The 24,193-nt window shown below is 50.4% G+C and overlaps 1 protein-coding gene across 1 annotated transcript; it reads left to right on the forward strand.

Moving 5' to 3' along the window:
* Window positions 1–40: 40 nt before the first annotated feature.
* On the forward strand, window positions 41–24,145 carry MLN (motilin). Its single transcript, XM_080367897.1, has 4 exons — window positions 41–2,390; window positions 8,649–15,533; window positions 16,863–17,051; window positions 18,463–24,145. The coding sequence occupies exons 2-4, from the start codon at window positions 15,267–15,269 to the stop codon at window positions 18,640–18,642; spliced, it is 636 nt and encodes a 211-aa protein (XP_080224023.1). The 5' UTR covers window positions 41–2,390; window positions 8,649–15,266; the 3' UTR covers window positions 18,643–24,145.
* Window positions 24,146–24,193: the final 48 nt, after the last annotated feature.

The raw sequence follows: 24,193 nt of genomic DNA on the forward strand, positions 1-24,193 counted from the left end.
TAATTGCCATTAAGTGTTTAATATTGTTTAAAGAGTTGGGAGGAGGAAGGGATGGGGTGGGGAGCCCTTTGGAAGAGGGGCAAAGGTAGGAGGAGCAGCGGTGACTTGGGAAGCCACTGCTTTGGGCGATTGATGGGGAAACGGGTCAGTGCTTGTGTCCACCGTGGGTCATAGCCTTTGGGGTGTCCCTGGGTGGCTGAAGGACTCCATGGAAGTATTTGGGAACTGGGGAGTGCCCAGCTCTGCCCCACTGACCTTGGGGAGGTCACTGGGGGAAGACTGGATGGAGCTCTGCAGGTCTGAGCCGTTGGCTCAGCTCTGGCTGTTTGGCTGCTCTGTGCTGTGGGTGCCTGATCCAGCGTGGGTGCTGCCTGGTAGGGGTACAGGTCCTGGTCAGAGCAAAACTGGGCTCTGCTGATATGGCCAAGGGTCACTTCTGCGCACAGAGCAGGGCAAAAGCAAGAGGGGAAACTGCTTCCCATCCTGAAGGCTGCAGTCTTGGTCCACGTGGCATTTTGGGGGCAGATCTCTTGGCTGTATGACGCCCTGAATTGTGCACCCTGGTTGTGCTACAGTGCAAAGGGCTGAATTTCCTCCTCTCTGGGCTGAAGGATTTACATTATTCACCTGATCCTCCAGGGATCAACGGGAGGATAGGAGAGGGTAGGGACCAGGGATGAACGCGGCATGATCAGCCCTGCAGGTCCCTGTCTCCCAGGGAGCTCCTCGTGAGGGTTTCCCACCAGAGCCTCCTCCCCATCCCAGCAAGTTTGACACCCATCTGGGTTGCAACTTGGTGAGGATTGGTGGGGTTTAGGGAAAGTCCTTAGCCACAGCTCTAAAAACCAGACTGGCCAAGTGTCACTACTTGCTGGAGAAGCAGTGCCTGGATGCCCAGGAGGAGGGAAGGTAAAGTCTTAACAACGCTGACACCCTGAATTCCCTCCAGAGACAGGGCAGAGGGACCAGCACCAGCCTGGGAGCCACACTGGGAGAGCAAGCAGGATGGAAAGAAGCTTCTCCCAGTCCCCAGCACTCAGTATGGGGTGTGGGATTCCCATCCCAGCACACACGAGACTGTGAAACCCTTCTCAGCGAGGTCGGTGCCAGCTTGGAGCACCAATGCTCCATCTCATCCAAGCTCTTTCCCCACTTCTTCCTTCTGGGTCATGGGTGCTCCTTCTCCAGAAGACCTGCCTAAGGCGCCTTAGTGGAGCTCTTCCATTAATCTCTGACATCTGGTGGCGTTAATGGCCCTGATCTGTTAATGCGGTAAGCCGTTAGCCTCCTTCTCACCGCTGCCCTCCACCAAGACAAGGCGGATGGAAAAAGTCAACGCTGTTTTGCTGGATGAGATGAGGTCTTCTGCAAGACTGGAGCGTCCCAGAGCTACAGGACCAGAGCGGAAGGCTAAGGGGTGTGGATGGGATGAATGATGTCCTAATCGCCAACCCGTTGATCCATCTGCAGAGATCCAAGAGGAGCAGAACTAGGACACGGTGAGAATAAGTGGGTCACATCAGCCTCAGGTGCCCTGGGATGAGGACTCCCCACGGGATCTCTGTGCCTCTCAGAAGTATCTCGCTGCATGTCCTGTGAAACCGCTGGTTGTGAAATCCCCAGTCTAGGTCCTCCTTGAAGGGAAGAGCTTCTTGTGGAGAAGCCCCATGATAACACTTTCCCTGGAGGTACTTCATGCCTCTCCTGGCCATAGTCAGGCTTCTGGATGTACAAAAGTTGAGCACATTTTTGCTGAATTAGTTGAATGTTAAAGGAGAACCCAGAAAAGCTAACGCACATAAGCAGACGTGCACCTCAATTCCAGTGTGTCCCTCCCAACTTTCATGGTGGAAAGCAACTCTTTTCAGCTAAAAGATTTCACTATGATGGTCCACCTCCAAAAGGCTTGGACCTGGCTGTCAGTGCCAGCAGCGCCTGAAAGCTTTGGTGTTTCTCCAGGGTTTTGTATGTGAACATTGTTATCTCATGGGAAAGTTAATTTTCATCTCCCAGAAAGTAATGTTCAACCTCCCACCTCTGTGAGACTTTCTGCCACATCTTTGTGGTGTCCTGTCTTCTCCTAAAGGGTAAAGAGCTCTACAAATGAGGCACAGCTATGAAGAGGAGAGGTGAAACGACCGTCTGTTTTGGCTGGTGGGGGAAAGGCTCAGCAGTATTTTTGGCACAGAGATTTTTTTCCTTTATCAAAGGACCTTCTCCACTCATTTTTCCAGCTAAGGTGTGGCGTGGATTTGGCTCCGTGTGCGGTACCCAGGAATTTTTCATACAGAGGACTGCCAACGACTGGACCATGAGGACTTTCACCTGACCTTCAACTAGCTCAGGACCGGGACCCTTCCCCTTTTTTTTTGGAGCTGAATATGGAGCAGGTAAGCCCAAGTCACCTCTGCCACGCTACCAGGGGGCTGCCCCTTCCCGGCATTCCTCCCCCGGGAGCTGAAGCCGGTGTTTTGGGCGATACCCGGAGGCCGGTGGATTTAGAGCTCTCCGCAGGTCAGTGATAGCCGGAGCAATGCCGGAGGCCTCGAATAAACTCAGTGCAGGAAAATGACACCAGAGAGGATAGCTGGTTCCTCCAGGACGTGTCCTGAATGCAACCTCGGTTCCCTCTGCGTCTCTGTCACAGAAATGGAAAGTGATGGCTTTAATTTGGCGTCTCTTAGCAGGGGAACTTTATGGGCTGTCTCCCAAAGAGCTCTCAGTTGTTTTCTATGCTGGCTCCACGACAAAGGCGGCAATAGAAAAATTCAGGCCCCGTTTAATGTGAGAGGAGAGGCTTGCTTTCTTTGTGCCTGTCCTTACGAAAAGGAAGGGTTTTCTTCCCCTTTGCAGGTTTTTTTTTTTTTTCTTTTTGCTTTGCTAAGCTCTTTGAGATGAGCCTGTCTCTTATTCATTGTTTGTCCGCACGTTGCGTGACGGAGCCCTGAGCTGCTCTGGGCTTTCCTGTCCTGTGTAAAGCAAGAAATGATAATGATAATCAAATAACGAACTTGTACCGAGCTGATACGGTTGGTTCGCTGGGTTCGAGCGACAGGCAGAGCAATGCAGGCGGCTGTGCCGGGGGAGGTGGGCTTCCCACAGCGGTGGCAGCTGGGAGCCCCTTGCCGTGCCTCTCCCCAGCCCTGCGCCTTTGCTGCTCGGGCAAAGACACAGGAGCCACTTGCCCAAGGGCACCCAGGGAATGCCTGGCAGAGCAAGGTGCAGAGGAATGCAAAAGCAAAAGAAATCAGCCACGAAGCGAACATCTGTGCTTAGATTCTGGTGATGGACTAATGCACAGGGCCTTGAACCGTGGCCACGAGCACCAGCGCTGAACTGTGGCCACGAGCTCCAGCGCTGAACGCAGAACGGTGCTGAGATCGCTTTTGCGCTTCTGGTGAGTTTTGTCACGTGCTGCCCTGAATCTCCATCCTGGAGGGTCTCGTTCCTCCCCAGTGTGCAGGAGAAGAGGGGGGGGGAAGGTGCAAATAGTGTGGTGCCTCCCAGTACCCCCCCTGCCCTGGGAAGACCCTTGTTTCCCCATATCAGATAGCACCCACGAGTGGCTGCTGCGCTGAGCCGCTTACAGCGGGCTTGTGAGCTCCTCGCCAGGAAAGGGGTTAAAGAAAGATAAAGCTGGAGCGTTATAGAGACCATATGGAGGGGAAAAAAAAAAAAAACCTTTATCCTGTAATTGGATTCATTCCCCGGTGGAGGTGAGGCTGAGTGGAGCTGACAGGTCATGATGGGCAAGGCGCTGCCAGCCGCCCCGTCCAAAGCAGGATGTGTGTGCACAAACTTGTAGATCAATCCATTAGAGTGGATCAAATAGATTTAAATGTGTGGCAGGGAGAAGGAGGACACAGCTGTATTTACAATTTGGTTCGGTGGGCCGTTCATTCCCCAGCAGGGATTAACTGGGCCATGGCTGGTGGTTTTGAGAAGGCAGCCGTGCCCTCTGCCGACAGCCACGGCGCCGGGGCTGGCTGCCTGCTGCTCCTCCGGGCTTGCACGCTTGCGTGCAGCCAGGACAAGGATCTGCTGCTGCACGGGGAGGTTCTTTCTACCATGCCCTTGATTTCTGTCCCAAAAATAAGGGCGCATGGAAGCCTGTCTCCTGCCTTGCTCACAGCACCCACAAGGTTTGGGCAGGAGGAACCCCAGCTCCTGTTTCCTGTGGAGGTTTCCTACCACAGCTCCTTCTCCAGACTCTCCCCACCAGTATGGCCTCACGGGGGGTGGGTACACCAGCACTAGAAGGCAGCTGTGAAGTGGGGAGAGCTTCACCACTGCCAACCTCATCTCATGTGCATGGTATTTGCAAGCAAGCAGGTCCCTGTCACCTCCCAGGCTTTTCCTCCTGCTGCTGATCCAGGTAACATCTCTACAAGCATCGTAGGATTTCCTTGGAGAGAGAGAAAGTCTTTGGGACCTGTCATTTTCCTGCCAAGGAGCTGAGCAATCCTGGCTCAGCTGTGAACCTGCACCACTCCGTGTGGTGCTGTCAACACTTTAAACTAAGTGACAAACCAGGGCTGTAGCAGAGTAGGCAGGTTTGCAAGACGGTCTCACCGGCCACGCAGCACCACGGGATGAGCAGCCAGCACAGCCCAGCAAATCTGGGCAGCACAAGCACATTTCTCTATATGTTAGCAGCTGTGCAAGGGAGCAAGCCATCTTCTGACGAGGGTGATGGCCAACGCAACGGAGAAGATGCTGTCTGCTCCTGTGAGACCTTCCTGTCTGGCAAACCGCAGTCAACCCCTTGCTGGATTTTGCTCTGGTTTATGGGCTATTTGAACCAGGTAGGTGTTAGGCAGGAGTTAACAGGGAGAGCTGGGAGTCAGGGACCTGTGTCCCGCTCTTCTCTCCAAGCTCTGCTTTGTTCAAGTAGTGGCAGGTGTTTAACTGTAGAGTCAGAGAGGCAAAAAAAAAAAAAAAAAAAAAAAAGGCTTTCATTCAGTTCCAGAGGGATGCAAGAGCATAGCACTGCCAACTTCGTTCTGCAGTGTCCGGCAGCACCCGCCGCGGCCCAGCTTTGAGGACGGCTGAGCAGTCAGAGAAGGGGGTTTAGGCAAATCGAAATAATCCAGCTCTTTTATTTTTAATTTGTAAATCTCATTTGAAGTTGAACCCTGTTATTCCTGAGGGCCTTATTGTGGATGTTGGTAGCCCTCTGCTTTATACATGCTGTTTCGTTTTGTCGTAACTGGGTCAATTTTTTTAAATTTTTTTTTCATTTGTAGTGCAGAGCCCTTGCTTTTCTCTGTGGGAGCCTGCAGACTGCTGTGACATGGCCAGCTGGGTTATAATCTTTTCAGAAACAGCACAGAGGAAATTTGGGGGTTGCTTGCTTGTTCTCTGCTTTCCAGCAGGGCTGTTCCCTGGTGCTGGGCTGGCTGCTTCTCCCAGTGTCCCTACAAGACCATGAACAGTCAACCTGATGTTCCAGCTTTCAGAAAAGCCATGTCCTGGTGGTACCTTGGGTATCCTGGGAAGGATCCTTCACATCACTGCCCTGGCCATGCTCTCAGCCAGCTGAAGAGCCCCATCCCCTGCCTTTTGTCCCATTTTGAGATCCCTGTTCCTCTTGGTGATGGCTGGGTGTCCTGCACTGCAGTTAATTTTTGTCCTTTTCTTGTTGTCCCTGCCTTAAAGCCTTCTAGGGATTTGCTGCAGACCAAACGTGTCCTTTCTCTCCCTTTGCCCTTCATCCTGTAATTGGATTCATTTCTTCCATCCAGCCCACCCCGGGCTTCTCCCCATCCCTTTATATAACGATGCTGGCTCTGGGTTGTGCTGCTCAGGGTTTGACCTGCAGCCACTGAAACCAGCGGAGGGTTCGCATCGCTCCCTATTGCATGTTGAATCCCCCACACTGGTACCACGACCCTTTTCTTCTGCAGTTCCTGCTCCCTTCCCACTTGCTGTTCCTTTTCCCTTTCCACACGCGGCGTGTGCTCCCTCCAGCCTCTGCATTGCTCACACAGAGGTTGCATCTTTGCACGAACCCTTGAATCCTGCCCAGGAGCTCCGACACCCCACGTGGTATTAGAAGAGAGGTAAATGCAACGGCCCTGCACAAATGAGCAAAGCAATGGCAGGAAAAATGTTTGATTTCTGTGCTCCTTTCACTAATATTTATTCTCCTAAATTACCAGTCTTTACTGTGTAGCTCTCTAAAGCCTTTGTGGCTGGGAGGCTTTGCTATTCATCACCTAAACAAAATATCCATGGATTAATAAGGCATTTTACCAGATTTGAATCCCGTGCTGGAACCAGACTCGGTTGGACAGACCCAAATGTCTCTGCAGATCTTTCTGCTGTTGTCAGAGTTTTCCATTTGGTTTTCCCAGCCCCACGTCCCAGCTGGGATGGATGTGCCGCTGTTTCGCTGATCACCAGGTTTCTTCCATGAGGAACGCTCGGCAGTGAGCACACTGACTTGCCATGTGCACTGTCTCTTTTTCGCCCCGAAGGCATCTGACCCCGTTTCCTTGTTGCCTTGCAGAATGAATTGGTGCCTTGAAAGCCTGAAAGGAGATAAAGCAGCAGCAAACTCTTCTCCCCTGTTGCAGATAAACTGCTATTAACTGCTGAGGGTTTCTGGAATGAGAAGGGCGACTCTCCATTGAAAGCCCTGATAAATCCTGGGCGTCCAACATAATCCAGTCCACTGTATCAGGAAATCTCTTGGGAGCTGGCAACATTGAGCACAGCAATGCCTTTTCATGCTACAGTTCTCCCAGGGACAGATGATTTCCATGGGCAACAACTGCAATTGCTGGTGGTTGGATCTGGACTGCTCTTACCTCCCCTTCTCAGCAAAACAGCCGCTGCCTTCTGCAGCGAGACGGGGTTTACCCGCAAACTTCAGCTGCGGCGGTGACCACAGGACTGAATTTTGCGTCCCATGTGTGAGCAAGAATGTCATACATCATCCTCTTGCTGACTTGACAGTGCAAGCGGCCCTGCAAAGCAGCAATTTAATGCACTTCTTAGCGCCTTAGCGTTTCGTCTTGCTATGCTTAACCTGATATATTGTTGTTTGATATGGGAACAGCAGGGGGGGTAAAAGGAGGTAATAAGAAAATAAAAGGTCAGTGGGTGCCTGATGTGTGTAAAGGCTAAATTGCTCTTTCATCAAATCTAATAAATATTCCCTGTGAGTGGGGTAGGGAGCTCCTTTTCTGAAACGCTAAGTGATTTTCCTGCCTGAGAGCCTCAGGACTCAGCTTATCAGATGCAGGCAGGGTCTCCCATGGTCACCACCCGCCAAGCCCTGCGGCTGCAGGGTCCCAGGAGCCAGGGCAGCAGGGGCAAGGGGGACAGCAGCCAGCCGCAGCTCCTTGCTGTGCATGAAACTCTGTTTTCCTACCATTCCTAAAAATATTCCTGAACCTTCAAGTGCAAACCCGGTGCTTTGGATTTGAAAACCAAAATGGAAACAGATGAGATGCATCCCATCTTGTTTTCTCACCTCCTCTCCTTTCTCTCTTCACTTGTTCCAGATTGGGGAGAGAGTGGCAAAGGAGTGACCAAAAATGAAGAAAAACAAAGCAAGAAAACATTTTTTTCTTGTTTATTTTTTCCCTTGTTTGAAAGACCAGAAAGTTTTTATAAGCTCAGAAATCTATTTTATTAAAAAAAAAAAGGGGAGGGGGGCCTTTTTTTAATTCTTTTTTTCTTCTTTCCTTTTTTTTTTTTATTCCAATGGAAGGCAATTGTTACAGGGTAAGACACTTTGGCCAGTGCTTGTCTCTTCCATCACTGGTAGAGAAGTTAAATCCATCCAGGCTATGTCCAGAAATACACATTATCTTCTTTCTTTTGTCCTTCCATCAAGAAACTGGGGCAGCAGACAGAATTTCCAAGTGGTCCCCAGTTTTGAGGTGTCCACTTCGGGTCACCTCAAGCCTGGTTTCCAGGGAGGCTTTGGTATTACAGGGTCTGGCACTCATTTGTCAGGTTTTAAATGCCTGGGGGATGCTCTTGCAGGTGTGTTGCAATGTTGCAGTGAGGATGCTGAGGATGTAAATCGGTGCAATCCTGCTGGAGGTGGGTCTGCTGCAAAGATGCTGCTCCATCTGGGGTCTCTTGGAGATGCTGGTGCTGAAGAGTTACCGAGCATTGCGTTTGCAGGTGAAACAGAGATTGCTGCCTCTGAAAGCTGAGCAGTGGGATGCTCCATACCCTCTGCTGCACATCCAAACCTTCCCCTTCCCCATGTCTGACCTGCACCATAACCAGAGCTCACTGCCATCAGCAAGAGCCTGCAGGCTCTGGGTTGGCTGTAGGAACCAGGCAGAGTGGGAGGAGAGAGAATCAAGGCGAGAAAACTTCCCCATTAATCTAAGAAAGCATGATTTGCTGCTAGAACCAGGAGGGTGAACTGTTTTGGGGAGTCAGCAGGAGTTAAATCCTTGCTATCGATACTCACGCAGCCGTGAATTACACTGCCGAGCAGTGGGGAGAAATTAAAGTGGGCACCAGGCGAAGCGTGGGGATGGGAGGGGGAAGTCTGCTCCCTTAAAATATTTATGCTGCAAATTAACATGTGTTTTAAGCCTGTGATTCTTCAAATATTTATCTAGCGTTAATATTTTGAAAACTGCATTAAAATTTGCCACCGGTGCTTTATTCATTAGGAACGTTCAGCAGCCACAGACGGCAGCGCCTGCTAAATCTGTAACGCGTCCATGCAGAGCCAGCAGCTGGAGGATGGTGCCTGGGCTGTGAGAAAGCTTTCTGCTCCTACTTGCAAAGCAGGGAGCCTGAGATGAACTCCTTCCCCACGTCGACTTCAGCCGTGTGACTGCAGACGTTCGGTTCAGCAGAGCACGCGCCAGGTTTTTGGCCCATCCGACTCCATTTGATGCGAGTGGGGTGAGGCAGATATTCCTGTGAGGATCGGGAAGGGGAGCTGGGGTTGGGGGACAGGTTTTTTTGTGGGTTTGGTTTTTTTTTTTTTTTTTCTCCAAGCCTGATGGCTGATGTGGGGCTGGTGGGGCTGTGAGAGCAAACTGGGCACGTACAAAGCCGCGTCCTCTCTCCTCACATGTGCCAGCCCCCTCCAAGGAGGCTGTTGGATATGGGTGAAAAGAAGGGGATTTGGACCACAGTGGCTGTCAGGGCTAGTGCTCCGGCTCTGATACTCACCCTGAAACTGGGAGCTTTGCTGGGGGGCACCCCAATGCCTGACCAAGAGCCAGGTGGAGCAGCAGAGCAGGATTTCAATCCTTCACGCTCTCCCCCTACGTGTTCTCCACCCGCTGCGTTAGCCTTGGGCTGAAATTCAGCTTCAGACTCATGTTGGCTTCTATCTCCTGTTTTTTATGCAACCCACTTGCCAAAATACCCCGAGCACAGAGCGACTTGGAGGGAAAAGTACAGGACATGGAGACAAATGCTCAGTGTCGCTGGCACAGGGAGCTCATTTTCCCTTGATTCCTTGACATTGCAATTGATACATGGCTTAATGGACTTTACTTCTACTGCCAGTTTCCTGTTGAAATTACTCCCAATTATGGCAAATGTTTAACGTTAGGTACAAGCAGAACTGCGAGCAACTCCATTTTGCACATCATGTTTTTGTTAAGCTTCTAACCTCTGCTGCAATTTTGCTTAATAAAAAGAGGAGAGTTTCAGGCACCTGCATCTTGTGAATTGTTGCAGGGACCGCAGCAGGACGGAGGTTTTGCACTATAATGCTAGGCAGTGAGATTTCCAGCTGTGATTTTTATTTTCATTTATGGGGACAGGCCAAAAGCTGCTTGTATGGACTGGGAAAACCTAGAGCAAGAAGGTGCCTGTTGCTCCCACCCACTCTGGTGCTTCCACTGGAGAAGTCTTGGAGTCAGGTCCCTTATTTTCAGCTCTCTGTTTCCTTTTCTTTTTTGAGTACTCTTGCATAATTAAGAGATGAACCTGGCAGACAGCATGCAGCTAATACAGATATGATTAATTTTCCTCTCCTCTTTTTATTTTAAAGGTTGTCCTTTCCAGTGCCGAAAGCTTCATCACAGATGGATGGGAAACCTGCCAGCCAGCCACATTTTTGAGGTAAAAGGGGACAAGACATGGGAAAGTTTAGTGCTTTGAAAAAGTGACCTTTCTTGGTAATTAATTTGTCACTTCCCAACACCATCTGCTGACTCGTCAGCTGCATCCATCATAACCATGCAAAAAAAACCTGGAAAAGTCAATTAAAATGAGAACCGGTGTCAAATGGGCTTTGCAGAAATTCTTTAGCGAAGGGGTGGGGGTGGGAAATCACCTGTCATGTAATGTCCCTTCCACCAGCACACACACACGTGGTCCCAGGGAGAAAAACTGTGTTGACCTGTCTGGAAGTTTTATAGCCAGGACCACTTCACTGCCTGGTGATAAGCTGCAGTAGATGCGCAGGGATTTGGGAAGCATCCTAGTGACTGCCACGTTTTTTAAGGAGGGCTCTGGTCCAAACTGAACATTATTGCCTGCAGTGACAGCAGCAAGTCCCTTGTGAGGGCCAACGCGCAGCGCAGTGTGTACACGTTGTATTGACTAGCTGTGATGGAGCTGGGTGAGAAAAGTCATTTCACAGGCTTGGGAAATAGTGCTTCCCCCCTCGTTTTTCAGCAAATAGTGCTAGTGCTTAACTCGCAACCAGCCGGGCAGGAATGCCGCTGCACACCCTTGCTATAATACCCCGTAAAGCCATTTGATGCAGGAGGATTTCATCGCTTCCCCGACTCATTTTTTGCTCTTGCATCTCGCCTGGTTGCGCTTGGGTTTCCTCGCGTGTCGCCGCTCGTCTGTGAGAAGCACCAGGACGTTTCTGGCCTGATCCCAAACCCTCCAGCACCGGTGCCTGTTTGATGCTCTTGGGAGAGCCAAAGACGAGATCTTACACAAGTCACTCGCTCTCTCTGCACCTCGTTTGTCTGGAGAGAGATGTCACTGCGCAGGTCCGTGTCCCTGAGGCGGATTGGTGCGTCCAGGGCTGAGAGATGCTCAGTTATGATGGTAAAATGAGCTGGTAAAAGGGGCCATGTGAAGACTCAAAATGGCCAGATAAATCCCCTGGACTGCTTTGATAACTCCCCACTTGTCTACTCAGTTTATAAAGCTCTTTGGTGATAGATTTAGTATCTATATTTTTATTTATTATAGCTCTAGCTCTAATTTATATATTAGCTCTAGATCCTTCCAGGAGATTTATTGCTATAAATCTATGGGTTTTGTAATGAAGGTGTGTCAAACGTCATTCTGCATTTTGCTTATTTTGTGGCAACATTGTTATTATCATGATTTGTCCACATTGCAGTAGAAATATAATTAAGACACCGTAATTAAGATATCCATCGTAATTGACAAGTCGTGGCAGTCCAGTGAAGCTCTCGCTGACTGGAAAAGGGGAAATGTAACCCCCATTTTTGAAAAAAGGGAAAAAAGGAAGACCCAGGGAACTACAGGCTGGTCAGTCTCACCTCTGTGCCCAGCAGGACCATGGAGCAGATCCTCCTGGAAACTGTGCTAAGGCACACGGAAAATAAGGAGGTGACTGGTGACAGCCAGCGTGGCTTCACGAAGGGCAAATCGTGCCTGACAAACCTGGTGGCCTCCTACAATGGGGTTACAGCGCTGGTGGACGAGGGAAGAGCAACTGGTGTCATCCACCCAGACTTGTGCAAAGCATTGGACGCTGTCCCACTTGACATCCTTGTCTCTAAGCTGCAGAGAGATGAGTTTGATGGATGGACCACTCGGTGGGTGAGGAATTGGCTGGATGGTCGTGCTCAGAAGAGCTGTGCCATGGCCAAGCAGAGACCAGTGGCGAGTGGTGTTCCTCAGGGTCCGTACTGGGACCGGCGCTGTTCAACACCTTTGCCAGCGACACGGGCAGTGGGATCGAGCGCACCCTCGGCCAGTTCACTGTGACACCGAGCTAAATGGTGTGGTCAACACGCTGGAGGGAAGGGATGCCACCAGAGGGACCCTGACAGGCTGGGGAGGTGGGCTCGTGCGACCCTCGTGGAGTGCACCAAGGCCAAGGGCAAGGTCCTGCACGTGCGTGGGGGCGATGCGAAGCACAAAGACAGGCTGGGCAGAGAATGGAGAACGGATCGGGAGCAGCCCCGAGGAGAAGGGCTTGGGGGTGTTGGTGGACCAGAAGCTCAACGTGACCCGGCAACGTGCACTTGCAGCCCAGAAACCAACCGAATCCTGGGCTGCGTCGCCAGCAGCGTGGCCAGCAGGTTGAGGGAGGGGATTGTCCCCCTCTGCTCCCACCGGCAGTGCTGCATCCTGCTCTGCGGCCCCAGCACAAGAAGGACATGGACCTGTTGGAATGACTCCAGAGGAGGCCACACAGGTGGTCAGAGGGCTGGAGCACCTCTCCGTGGAGACTGGCTGGCAGAGGTGGGGCTGTTCAGCCTGGAGAAGGCTCCAGGGAGACCTTATAGCACCTTCCAGCACCTAAAGGGGACGACGAGAAAGCTGGGGAGGGACTTCTTACAAGGGCATGTAGTGACAGGACAAGGGGGGGTGGCTTTACCCTGAAAAGAGGGCAGATGTTGGTTAGATATTAGGACGAAACCCTTCACTGTGAGAGTGGTGAGGCGCTGGCACAGGGTTCCCAGAGCAGCTGTGGGTGCCCCATCCCTGGCACGGTTCAAGACCAGGTTGGACGGGGCTTGGAACCACCTGGGCTGGTGGCAGGTGTCCCTGCCCATGGCAGGGGGTGGGAATTAGATGGTCTTTAAGGCCCCTTCCAACCCGAACCATTCTAGCATTCCATTATAAGACACAGGCATTATTTTTCTGCTGGTGCACTCACATCATAAAAGCTTTATCCTGCAGGGCTCATGATCTAAAAAGACAAGCTGGGAGAGATGAATTTCTCTATCTTATTGATGAGGAAACCGAGGCATCTGCCTTAGGGAACCTGCCCAGCCGTGGGAGCCACCGAGAACAGCTGCCATCTTGGGGAGGGAGGAAAGGGGGTCTTCCTGGAAATGAGAAACTCTTAAAAATCCAATGCAGATAACCATGTTCCCTGTCTGGCAAACCTGTTTCCATGCAGGCCAGGAGTTTTTCACCAGCTCTGCTGGAGCGTGGGCAGCTGCACGGGTAAGTCGTTGGACACCACTGCCTGTGTGCTTATACACAGGGTGGGAAAGCCAGCAGGAGCGTCCAGGCGTGAACAGGAGCAAGAAGAGGTCTGACCTGCAGCACCCCATGGCTGTGCTCACCAGGTAGGTGCTTGGTCTCCACTCCCACTTGTGAGCTCAGTGGAGTGGGCATAGCATGGGTGCTCAGGCAGGCACCGGTGTTACCAGCACACGTTGGTTTCAGTAGAGAGCTCTAACAAGGAGGAGGGAACAAAATCGATGCTTAAACAAGGGAAAAAGTGCTTTCTGCTTGTTCCCCATCATAGGAGCATCGATTCCACCAGCTCCTGCCTCCCTGCTTGTCATGAGTACCCACCAGACACCAAAGCATGCTACAGAGGCACGGGGAGACCTGGGTGCCCTCTGCGCTTGAGGAGCTGCTTTGAACAGACAGAAAATGAGTCACAGACAGTTCCTATTGACAGTAATTACTTGATTTTTTTGGAAGACAGTCTGTAGATAAGCATACTGTCTTGTCACTATGCTCACGACAGTACTACGTGGATGTTCACCCCTCCTGCCCCCAAACTGGCTTTTCACCTCATTTTACGCAGGTGCGAGCAGGACTGGGCAGCGCTGCACCCAGCCTCATGCGACCGCAGTACTTTGTTGTGCTGATGTTGAACTTGGGATCCTCCTGCTTTGTACTTTCTCTTTGTAGCCAGGAAGCAAATTCACTAACAACAAAGCTCATATCTGCCTGGAGAGGCATTGAGCTAGAGATCTCAGGTCTGAAAGACATGTCCTGCTTACAAAATAAGGAAGGGACATTCAGAAATGACGTTTTTTGACTGGAGTAATGTGTGGGAGTGTTCCTCTGGGGGGAGAGGGAGCAAATCAATTCACAAAGGGACCAACAATAACAGATGAAGGAGGTGACTGGGTTTATTTCTTTGTATATGGCAGTATTTTACTGTAGTGATAAAATAAATGAAAAGGCACAAAAGACTGATGCTACTGAGATAACACCATGTTGTCAGCACACACGTGTATCAATATGTTGTATTACAAGGGGAGAGCCTGAGAAAGCCTCTTTTGATCGCTGCAGCAAATGGTGCCTCTAGCTGGGTCACCCAGGGTGATGCCCCAGTGCAGTGATGGCTTTGATGACCCAGTGTAGGTGGGCAGGGGTGGGGATGGCACCTAAGCAGTGCCAAGGTGGGGGGGAGAGACGGGCTACAGCCGCCTTCACTCACCGCCAGCCCTCTCCTGGCCTGGCATGCAGCGGGGAGATGTGACTGGCAAGTGCTACAGAAAGGGAATATTTATTAACTTCCACTGGTCTTCAGTTCAATACTTGCTGATATTTATGGGAAATCTAATCTAGGGGTCAAATCTGACCTAACAATGTCTTTTCAATAACATCCAAATCAAGAGGTTTCTGAAACTAATTAAAGATCAGGCTCCAATCAGGTGGAGTAGTTAAGCTGTGGGACCAGACTTCATTAAATTCGTCCAGAGAGAATATTTTAATATTTAAAGAGAACATTTAATGTTTACGTAAGTCCTCTTCTGACGTGAAGTTGCTGTTAAATCACTACCAAAGGTAGTTCTTAAAGCCCTTTATACTAGGTTTTTGTAGAGCCGGACCGGCAAATGCCCTTCCCAGCTCTCTTGGACCCAGTGAGGCTTACTGAAGGCTTCAGTCCATCAAGGAAGGTTTTCACGGGTGAGGAATATGAAAACAAAATTTAACAAAACAGCTGTCTTAAGGTTTTTCTCTCTTGCAGCATCACTCTGTCTCCCTTGCTATCAGTGGGATTGATGGGAGCATTTTGCTCTGGATGTGCACGGGTCTTAAACCAGTACAGCTGGAGGGCTAAAGCTTGCAGAACAGAGGGAGTCTTTAACAGTGCTGAAGGGCTGGGCTTGAAGTCTCTGGAGATATTGCTCGAGAACAAATCTGTTTACAGAAAAGCATTTGAGAGGAAAATTGTCAGTCAAGCCACTTCTATTCTCAGCTCATGAGCAACTGGAAGAGTAAATATACCTCTAGTTAGCTGATGAATAAATTGGATTGCAGCTGATCAAAAGCCAAAGGGATATCTTGTCAAACGGCCCTCTCCGCTATCACCCTGGTATCTTCTTTCCTGTGTTGTTCAGGCTCTCACAATGATTTCAAAGGCGGCGCCGGCCAGTTTGCTCTTGGTGTATGCGGTGTCCATGCTGGCTGAACAAACTGAAGGCTTTGTGCCCTTTTTCACCCAGAGCAACTTCCAGAAGATGCAGGAGGTAACCCATAAGAAATGTCCTGCAGGGGCTGGAGCCCTGAATAAACCGGGGAAAGTGTTTCTTCCTCCCTCATCCCCCAAGCTCTGGCAGGGCACACCGTGCCGCTGTTGTTCCCATCAGCTGCCCCTTCTGTTCAAAGAGGAGATACGATGATAGCAGCAGTCCCTCGCTCTTCCCAAAGCTAAGGGCTATGGGAGAGGGCAGAGACAACTTTTAAGATGTGAGACTAGAAAAGGAGAGAACTAAAGAACTAAAGAACGTAAGAACTAAAAGACCTGTGAAGGGCTATCATCTTCGACTTGTGGGTCTCGTTTTTCTTTCCTCCATGCTAGTGGCTGTAATTTTTATAAAGAAGCTGCAGCCTCCCATCACCATACTGATGGGTCTTTTTGTTGTAACAAATAATTAACCATCCTCCAGATGGTTGTCACCACTGGGATGTGCAAAGAGGAGAATGTTTTTTTTTCTTTTGATGTGAAACTAATACTGTTGAAAGGTGTCAGGCAGGCAGCCTCAGAGACTGCATCTTCTTAAACGCAGCCAAAGTGAGCTTCCCCCGCATGACACAACCCATTCATACTGGGGAGAAATCTTGTTTCCAACACCTATCTACTTGCTGGATAGCAATTGCCTTTTGTGGGGAGTACAGTCATCCTTCAGCCTCCTTGATGATGATGATGAGACCCACGCACGGTCCCCAGATCAATTGTTCATACACCACAACTCTTGTAGCTGCGTGTCTGCTAGTGATTGAGGGTCTTCTGAATGTATGTGGGTGAAATCAGCCTTCCAAAGGCTGCCTCTCCTCCTCTGAGCACACATTCAAACCAAAGAAAGTGCACAGCAAGCAGTCAGTTTGACACTGAGCACAGCCTTTGCTGCATTTTATGTGTCCTGACACGTTTGTCATATCCCAAAGCAACTTTGGCTTTTCTCTTTGGGCTGGGAAGAAAGGGAGGGTCCAGAAGCCAAGTTTAGCCCCACAGATGGGAAAGGGCTGACATCACAGACCTGCAAGAAAGGCTGGTTACTGCATAATGTCTGCGCAGAGCTCTCCATTTGCAGTGAGGCTGTGCAGGCTTTTCTTGAACTTCATTGCTGCTGCTACAGAACAGAGCCAGGACGAGGCTCTGGAATAGCTCTGTAAGGTCAGTTTACTTGGCTACCGTGTCCTGCTGACGGTGTTGTCTTGCACAGTTCAAAGGAGTTGTCTACCAGTGTCATGTTTGCTACAGGTCTTTACGTGCGATCCTGTAACCTGACCTCACACCCAACTTTGCGGCGTCAGAATTACAGTCCCCGAAGCCCTGACCACCACAGTTGATGGGTCCCTTGCTGGTGAGCTGTGGCCCTGAGGAAGGATGCTGCATTGGCTGCTGGCAGCGGTCAGACCCCCAGTCCCTCTGGCTTTGTGTCCAGCTCCACAGGCTCCTTCCTGGCTGCTGGGCATCACACTGTTGATATGGTGCACAGCAGGTTTGGTACCCGTGCAGTGCTGTGTCCCAGCATCACTGCCCCATCTGCTCTCAGCTGGGAGATTTCAGGAGAGCAAGAGGAACAAAGAAGCGCGGAAAAAAAATATCTCTAGCCTTACTGCAGCAGCTGGAAGAGAAAGGCTCCTCTGAGCAGTCTGGTGCAGATGTCAACAAGGTCAGGACCATCCAGGTACGGTGAACCATGCGACTCTGAGGAGCCCATGAGGACACACAGGGGGACAAGTAGCCCAGGAGTTAGCCCACAGGGCCTGGCTACTGCAGAGTGTTTGGTGGTGCTGTGTGAGAAGACAGTGGGTGTTACCAGGAGCTCACAGTCAAATATAAAGGAGTATCGCCCATCTCCTGGCAGCCCTGCCAGGCAGCTGAGCAAGGTTGCATCAGAGAAAGGTTTTACCTCCATCCTATAAATTATCTTGGACATTCAGCAGCTTGGTCACCCCCCAGACCCACCTGGCTTCTCCCTTAGGAGGATGGAAACAACATGAGGTCTGTCTTTGCCGTTCATTGAACACCAGCCAACTGCGAGGCAGGAATTTGCAGCTCTGCTTCAGCTCTGGGTTTAACTTGTCACTTTGTCACCCAGCTCCAGATTAGCTGTCTGGTGTCACCCCCGATCTCACAGTCCTCTGCACTGGCAAGACCTTATTTATAAACTTGGGTCCATACAGCTGCACCCCCTTGAAGTCTGTATACAGAGCAGAAAATCGCCAATTTTAGGGATTAAAGTGCCAGTCTAAGCCCTCAAAGGCATGTTTACCTGGTTACCCAAGTCTGAAAATTGTGCTTTTCCACTTGAACACAGGGAACTCTTTGCCCGGTCCGTGCAGCCACTCCTGCGGTGAGCTCGGCCATTCTCTCTGCCAGCAAAAGGAGCAGTAGGTCCACCCCAAACTGCGGGAGAGACTGAGCGGGACAGGCAGGAGGACTGGCTAGACTGGAATTTGGCCAAGACACAGGTTAGTGTGCAACTACTCCTGCAAATGTGGTGCACCAACAATCAATAATAGGATTTAAACAGCAAGGATTCACAGTTCAAAGCATTAAATAAATGGCACATCCCAGCGTCTAACACCCCTCCCCGCTGCAACCACAAGCCCTCCTGTGCCTCCAGCCATGGCTGGAACAACTCTATTTACTTTGGGTACATCTGAGCTACAGCTGGCTCAAAATCAGTCAGTCTGGAGGCGGGATGATGCCTCGTCCTCAGTCTTTACTAAGGCAGGGTGCTTCACCAGCATCAGTAAAGCTGATGGCTTGAAGGGTCAAGGTGTGAGATACTGGAGGATTATAAGGTTCAGAAATTATTTTCTTCTTCATAGTCTCTGTTGCCAGGAGGTACCTTTATCTGTGTTTCTGAGTCAGCCCATAGATGATCCAATGCATGAAAACTTTGGCACCCTGAACAGCACAAAATTGCATTGACTTCAAAATGTTTCCTTTCCCCGTATAAGGATCATCCTCATTCCTTCAGATCAGCCCCAGATCCTCTACTGACCTGAGCAAAGTGGGGTCAAAGCACCCCAGCCTGCCTCCCTCCGCTCTCCTCAGCTTTCCCTTGACTTTTCTGGCTTCCTCCACAGCTAGCTGATCCTGTCAGAGCTGGGATGTGGCTCACCCCAAGGCAGCTGGAAAAATACCAAGATGTCCTGGAGAAACTGCTAGCAGAGACGTTACAGGACACCCCAGACGGTACTGTCAGGAGATTGATTTCTGCCTTGGGAATTCTGCCTTTCCCTCCTCTCACCAGCTTATCATCATGAAGATATTTATATTTCTCAGAAGGGCTTTTGTGTCGTGTTTGCTCACTTTACAGAGTCCTCAGATACCCCACCCGCTCTCATGTACACACTCTTCTGGGAAGGTTATTCACTCTCTTAGGGTGCTGTCTGTGCCCTAGAGCTGATATTGACTGTTAGCAGCATTGCAACACTTCCCAGCAGCTCTCCTTGGCACTGCTCGCCACTTCCCTACTCCTCCCGAAAAGTCCTCAGTCTTCAGGGTGCAATTTCCAACAGAGCTGATAACGCAAGCTACACCTGCGAGGCAGCTCAGCACCTGCAGTCGGATCTGAACATCTTGCTCCCTGCACAGGGGCTTAACACTAACACTTAATTACAGCTAGAATTAGCTGCAATTCAAGGTGTTGAGTGCTAATAAATCCAGCTCTAGGCTTGGCTTTTAGCGTATAGGAATGAAACAGAAAATACCCAGGGGCAGTCAGTTATGCAGCTCTTCCTGCCTGCAGACTTGAGGAGTGGTGGAATGGGTCTCACGAGTGTTGGCTCTGGACCTTTGCGTTACCTGCACTTAAGTGTCCCAAACCAGAGGGTCCTCGCTGTCCCTGTGGGAGTTTGCCTTCTAGCTTTTTAGCTGGGGAGCTGAGGAGAAGGAAATGGTAGATAAAGCCTAGGAAAGACTGAATGACAAATTTAAGGACACTTGTTCTTGCCTTTCTTTTCTTTTTAGCTGACTGATATCTGCAGAATCAGAAGGGAAAGCACTGTAGCTTGCTGAAGCTAAAAGACTCCACTTATGTAAACGAAATCTGTAAAAGAGATTAACAACAAAATCTGAGGTGAGATAATAAAATGCGCAGTATAATTAAATGGAGGATTTGTGTCGCCTGTTCTGCATGCCTCTCAGCCAGATGGCAAGCAGCGAGTGTGGGAAAGAAGAGAGGGAGGGTTTCCAGTTCTAGAGAACATCACCGTCCTTCTAAGCAGTGCAAAGCATGTTGTAAAGCCAGAGTAATTAATCTTTGTGGGCTAACGAGTTTCAGCTCTCCCTTTTGGCAATGCGGGGAAACTGAGGCAAATATTTACTGGATCTCCTAGCCAAACCGGTGACACAAGTGTACACTGAGGAATGTTGGGTGGGTGACCTGGGTGTCCCTAACCAGGCTCCCTGCTCTGGACGTGGGAGGACACTCTCTCCCACACTGCTAGGAGAAAGCAGGAGCCCTGATTTGCAGTTCCTACCTGCGCCCTTAACGCCTTCTTACTCACCCAGGCAATATAAATCCAAATAATTTTGTGGGGAGCATCTCTCCCGTCACTATGATGCGAACAGGCACAGCGTGTGCGAAACAACACAGAGCTCTGGCCTTATTTCTGTCTCTCAAACAAACCTAGAGGTGAAATCGTAATTCCACGGGAACATACTGCTCTCCATTTACATACCTTTGGTTTATTTTAGAGCTGCTCCTTTATATTGGCAGGAAATCCAACATATGTAAAGTAAGGACAGATGAGAGCAATGGTATGTATGTGAATATATCCAATTTCAGTCCAATTTTATCCTCCCAACCTAACACAATTTCTGTTCTCACTGTGCCTCATTTAAATAGCTGTGTTTGTGCTAGAACAACTCTCCCGGTACGTTCTCTGCTGCAAGCCATCCCTTGGGAGAAAAGAAATCTCTCAGTGTATACATGGAACAGATTCCAGCTTTAACATTTGATTCAAAGGCACACTTCTAGTCCGTGGACCGATCAGCTCAGTGTAACTCAAAGTTTGCAGGGATTATTGCTGAGGCAGGTTGAGCTATGAAATTACTATAAATGAGTCTGAGCGGGAGGAAGATAGAAAATAATACATTCCATTAGGCTGAAAGTGAAAGTGACTGCATGTATTGCTGGGCTATAGGAGCTCAGCTAGTGCAGATCCGTCTGCAGTGGAGTGATAGCCATGGAAGATCTAGCATGGAAATCACCAGCAGAGCTGCATCACATTGACACCAGCGCCCAGCAAGATCAGAGGCAAAAGCCTTTGCTTCAAAGGGGGCGTGTTGACTTGTTATTTCTGAAAGACCCAGACCTTTATCCCAGGTTTAATTTTGCCCAGCTGTAGGAAAACAAGGAAAATTTCCCCTTGAGGAACAAACTGCTCCTAAAAACCCTACATAAGCTCAGCGGCAGGTCAGAGTTGTCTCCCTAGCATGCCGTTTTGTTCAGCTCTTTCACTCAAGTCGTTTTCCAGGCTGATCGGTCCCCTGTGCCATCGAGGAAGAAGAAAGTTTCCCAGTGGCAGCGAGAAAAAGTAAATGTGAGCCTCTTGGATTTGCTTCCTGGACCCTTTCCCACCAGAGTGATGGTGAGGCTGATGCTGCAGATATTTCCATGAGGAGATCCACCAATGTGACTTCGCAGGGATATCTCCCCCTCCTCTTAACGCTTGGACCCAGACGAGCTGCAGCAGCAAAAGCCTGCTTTTACCCTGGCCACTGGTTCTGCCAATGGCTCTTCCCAGTTGACCCAGCGATAAATGAGCTCAGGGATGTATGGCTGGTTGTGACAGTGACCATACGACCCCCCCCCCCGTGCTGTCCTGTAGCAACAACTGTTGCCGTCCAAATACACAACGAAGTACAAGGGGCCCTTCAGCTTTTGGAATTAAATTCCTTCCCCACACAGGGGCCTGAGTGGTGGGAAAGAAGCAGACGCTGTTCTGCTGGAAGGAGAAGATGGATGGAGCCCAGGCATGACTCCCACTGTCAGGGCTATAGCTCTTGTTAAGAAGGAAAGTGGTCTCCCCGTTGCAGGACAGATCTGTATCTCCAGTGCTTTGGAAGGCTGCTCTGGCAGCCAGCGGCACCGAGCTCCATGCCTGCAAGCAGGTAGGAAGATCTTCCTGCTCCAGAAACCAGACAAGAGTGTTGTGGCAGGATGAGCAGGCGCGCAGTTGGGGGAAAGAAGCAGGGAAAGGAGAACAGGGAGAGAAAAGAATGAAATCGGCACTGACTTTTTAACCTAATAAGAAGCTCAGCAGGCTGAGGACGTGACATACGATCAGGAGGATGAGAAGCAGTGTTCTTGGGTCACACCTGTGCCGTGGCTGTGAGTGACAGGGTGTTAAATTGGCACAGTCGGCTCCTAAGTAAGATTTGACACTTCCCCAGTGACATATGCAGGACTGTCGTCCAAATGCCATGGGATAAGACGAGGGGGTGGGATGGCGGGTTTTTTCCAGCAGCCCGTCAATCAGGGGTGGAAGGGTTCATCTGCTGCCCATGTTTTTCGGGGTGCAGCACGCTCCCCCCTTCAGGCACCTTATGAAGATGGTGCAGATCTATTTCTTCCCCTCTGCTTACACCAGTCTTGTCTTCATACTTCCAGAGGAGAAGCAGACGGCATGGCACGCCTGCTCTTCTCGTTTGATATCTGAGTCACTGCCAGTAGGTCTAAGGCAGCTTCTGAACTAGCAGGGAAGGTGGAGGCTGTCCCCTCCTCACTGTCCCATCTTCCCACATCCAGCTCAGGATATTTACAGCCAAGATATTTAAGAGCTACGCCATGGGCTTGGAAACTGGCTTTTCACAGTTGAGCATCTCTGAGCATCACAGCCCATCTGCAGCATCAGCAGGCCTGTGCTCGCCCCAGCAGCCTTTGCCGCTGCCCAGAGGTGTGAGGATGACAAAGGGGCTGCAAAAGGCAGAAAATCCATCACCAGCCTCACCAGCAACACTGTGGAGAGGATGACGGGAACAAATAGGGGACTGTCCATGGGGATATAGGCTCTGTCATGTCTGAGAGACAGAGGGCTGTCTTCTGTTGGCTTCTCCAAGGTGTCCAGATACCTTCCCAGGGAAGGCAGGGATGCTCCCAAGGGTTCTCTTTCTAGGGAGAAAGGGACAGGGGCCGTGGATTTCCCTCCACAAAGAAGAGGCATCTGTTCCTGCTGAACATCGGCACCACCAGCCTCCCTTCTGCAAAGGAATTGCAGCTTTTCCCCAGCCTTCCAGTTCTCCACCACCACTCACTCCTATGTTCTCCCCTCTGAAGCTCATGCACTGAGGCTGCTGGGCCAAACTCTGTCCTGGTGTAACTTCCCTGACCCCCAGAAATACAAGAAGTTGAAAAGGGTGAGCTGGGTTGTTTGTTTGGGTTTTTTGGTTGTGTTTTTTTTTTGCTGTTGTTCCTTTTCTCCAAAGCAAGAGGAGTTCACTTCATTCATGGGCTTGTATGAGCTCAGGCTTAGATGCCAGCATACATCTGCATGTCTAGGCAGAGCTTCTCCAAACCGAAAGCTGTGAGCTTATAGCAACTGTGTACTAAGAGCAAATTCTAATTCTGTATTCACATTAGACATGGCTTTAAATTATTAGCTGTCAGTCGTGCTTTCCAGTTAGTGAGCAGGGGAGGCTTGGCTTAGCACATTCGCACTTCCCATCGGAACTGAGTATGCTCTTTTAACGGGCTCCCTGGCCTCTACTAAGTATATATTTGTTGTTGCTAACCAGATTAACAAATCTCAGCATCTTGTTGCCGCTTTCTGGCGAAGCGAGGCGAGCTTTGTCTGGTGGCCTAAACAAGAAGGGCACAGCAGCAAAGTAAGCGTGAAAGGAGGGGTATCCCTAAAGAAGTTTTTATGCCATGAAGGCACAGTTTAGCATTTCCAGCCTCATGGTAGCAAGCGGTGGGGTGGATCCACGCTGAGCTTTCCCGGAGACCCCTCTGGCTCCCACTTTCTGCAGGTCCCGCTCCTGAGGGACCATGAAGTTTCCACCACTCCGGTATCATGTGTCAATCATAAAAACGGCGATGCACAGACAGTCTGCACGCATTCATCACTACTTTTTCATTATCTTTAATTAAATTCTGATATTACGCCACAGTATTTCAGCTGCTTTCATTACTTTCTTTATAGGCGGCAGCAGGAAAAAGCAATTACTGTACATCACTGCCTTGCCAAAATAAATTTTCAAGTCAATGCCTGCTTTTGCCTTTTTAGGCTGCAAAGTATGCAGGGAACCTCCTTCCCCGGCAAACATCCTGAGGACCCTTATCCTGATCCTGCCGAAAGCGGTGGCAAAGCTCCAGCCTGCTTGATTGGTGCCAGTTAAACAACTGTAACTTGGCAGCAGTGACAGAGCTGAGGAAAACGTGTGTGTGTTGGGGGGTGGGGGTGGGAAAGACACTTCTTTCTCCTCATAAATGCCCCTAAAGGTGTGTCAGCGCATCGGTGTAGCTTGGTTAGGGTGAGGTGAGAGGTGCTCAACCCTCCTGCTTGCTCCTGAATGGGGTCCCACAGAGCGATGGGGCAGTGACACTGGCTGGCCCCAGATGCTGCGGGTGCTTTTGCCCTTCGCTTTCTCCATTTCTCTCCCATTCCTCTTTCCTGAGATGAGCAACAGCTCTCGCCCGACACCATTGCCCCTCTGCGAGGGCCGCGGACCTCCCCAACATGGCGGAAGCAGCCAGCCTGCCTTCACAAGATGGCGGGAACGGGGTCCGGGAAGCCGCGCTTTACCCTCGACCTTCTCAATATGGCGCTTACTTCTCGGCTCCCGTATCAACATGGCGCCTTAGCGCCG

This window comes from Falco punctatus (genome assembly GCF_963210335.1).
Source record: "Falco punctatus genome assembly, chromosome: 17".
Classification (NCBI taxonomy): Eukaryota; Metazoa; Chordata; class Aves; order Falconiformes; family Falconidae; genus Falco; species Falco punctatus.

What these genes read in the sequence shown, in the direction of transcription:
- MLN (XM_080367897.1), top strand. Translation starts at nt 15,267, where the DNA reads ATGATTTCAAAGGCGGCGCCGGCCAGTTTGCTCTTGGTGTATGCGGTG. An exon ending in TTCTGTTCAAAGAGGAGATA is followed by an intron (nt 15,534 to 16,862) that starts CGATGATAGCAG and finishes GGTGCACAGCAG; the next exon opens with GTTTGGTACCCGTGCAGTGC. An exon ending in ACAAGGTCAGGACCATCCAG is followed by an intron (nt 17,052 to 18,462) that starts GTACGGTGAACC and finishes CTTCCTCCACAG; the next exon opens with CTAGCTGATCCTGTCAGAGC.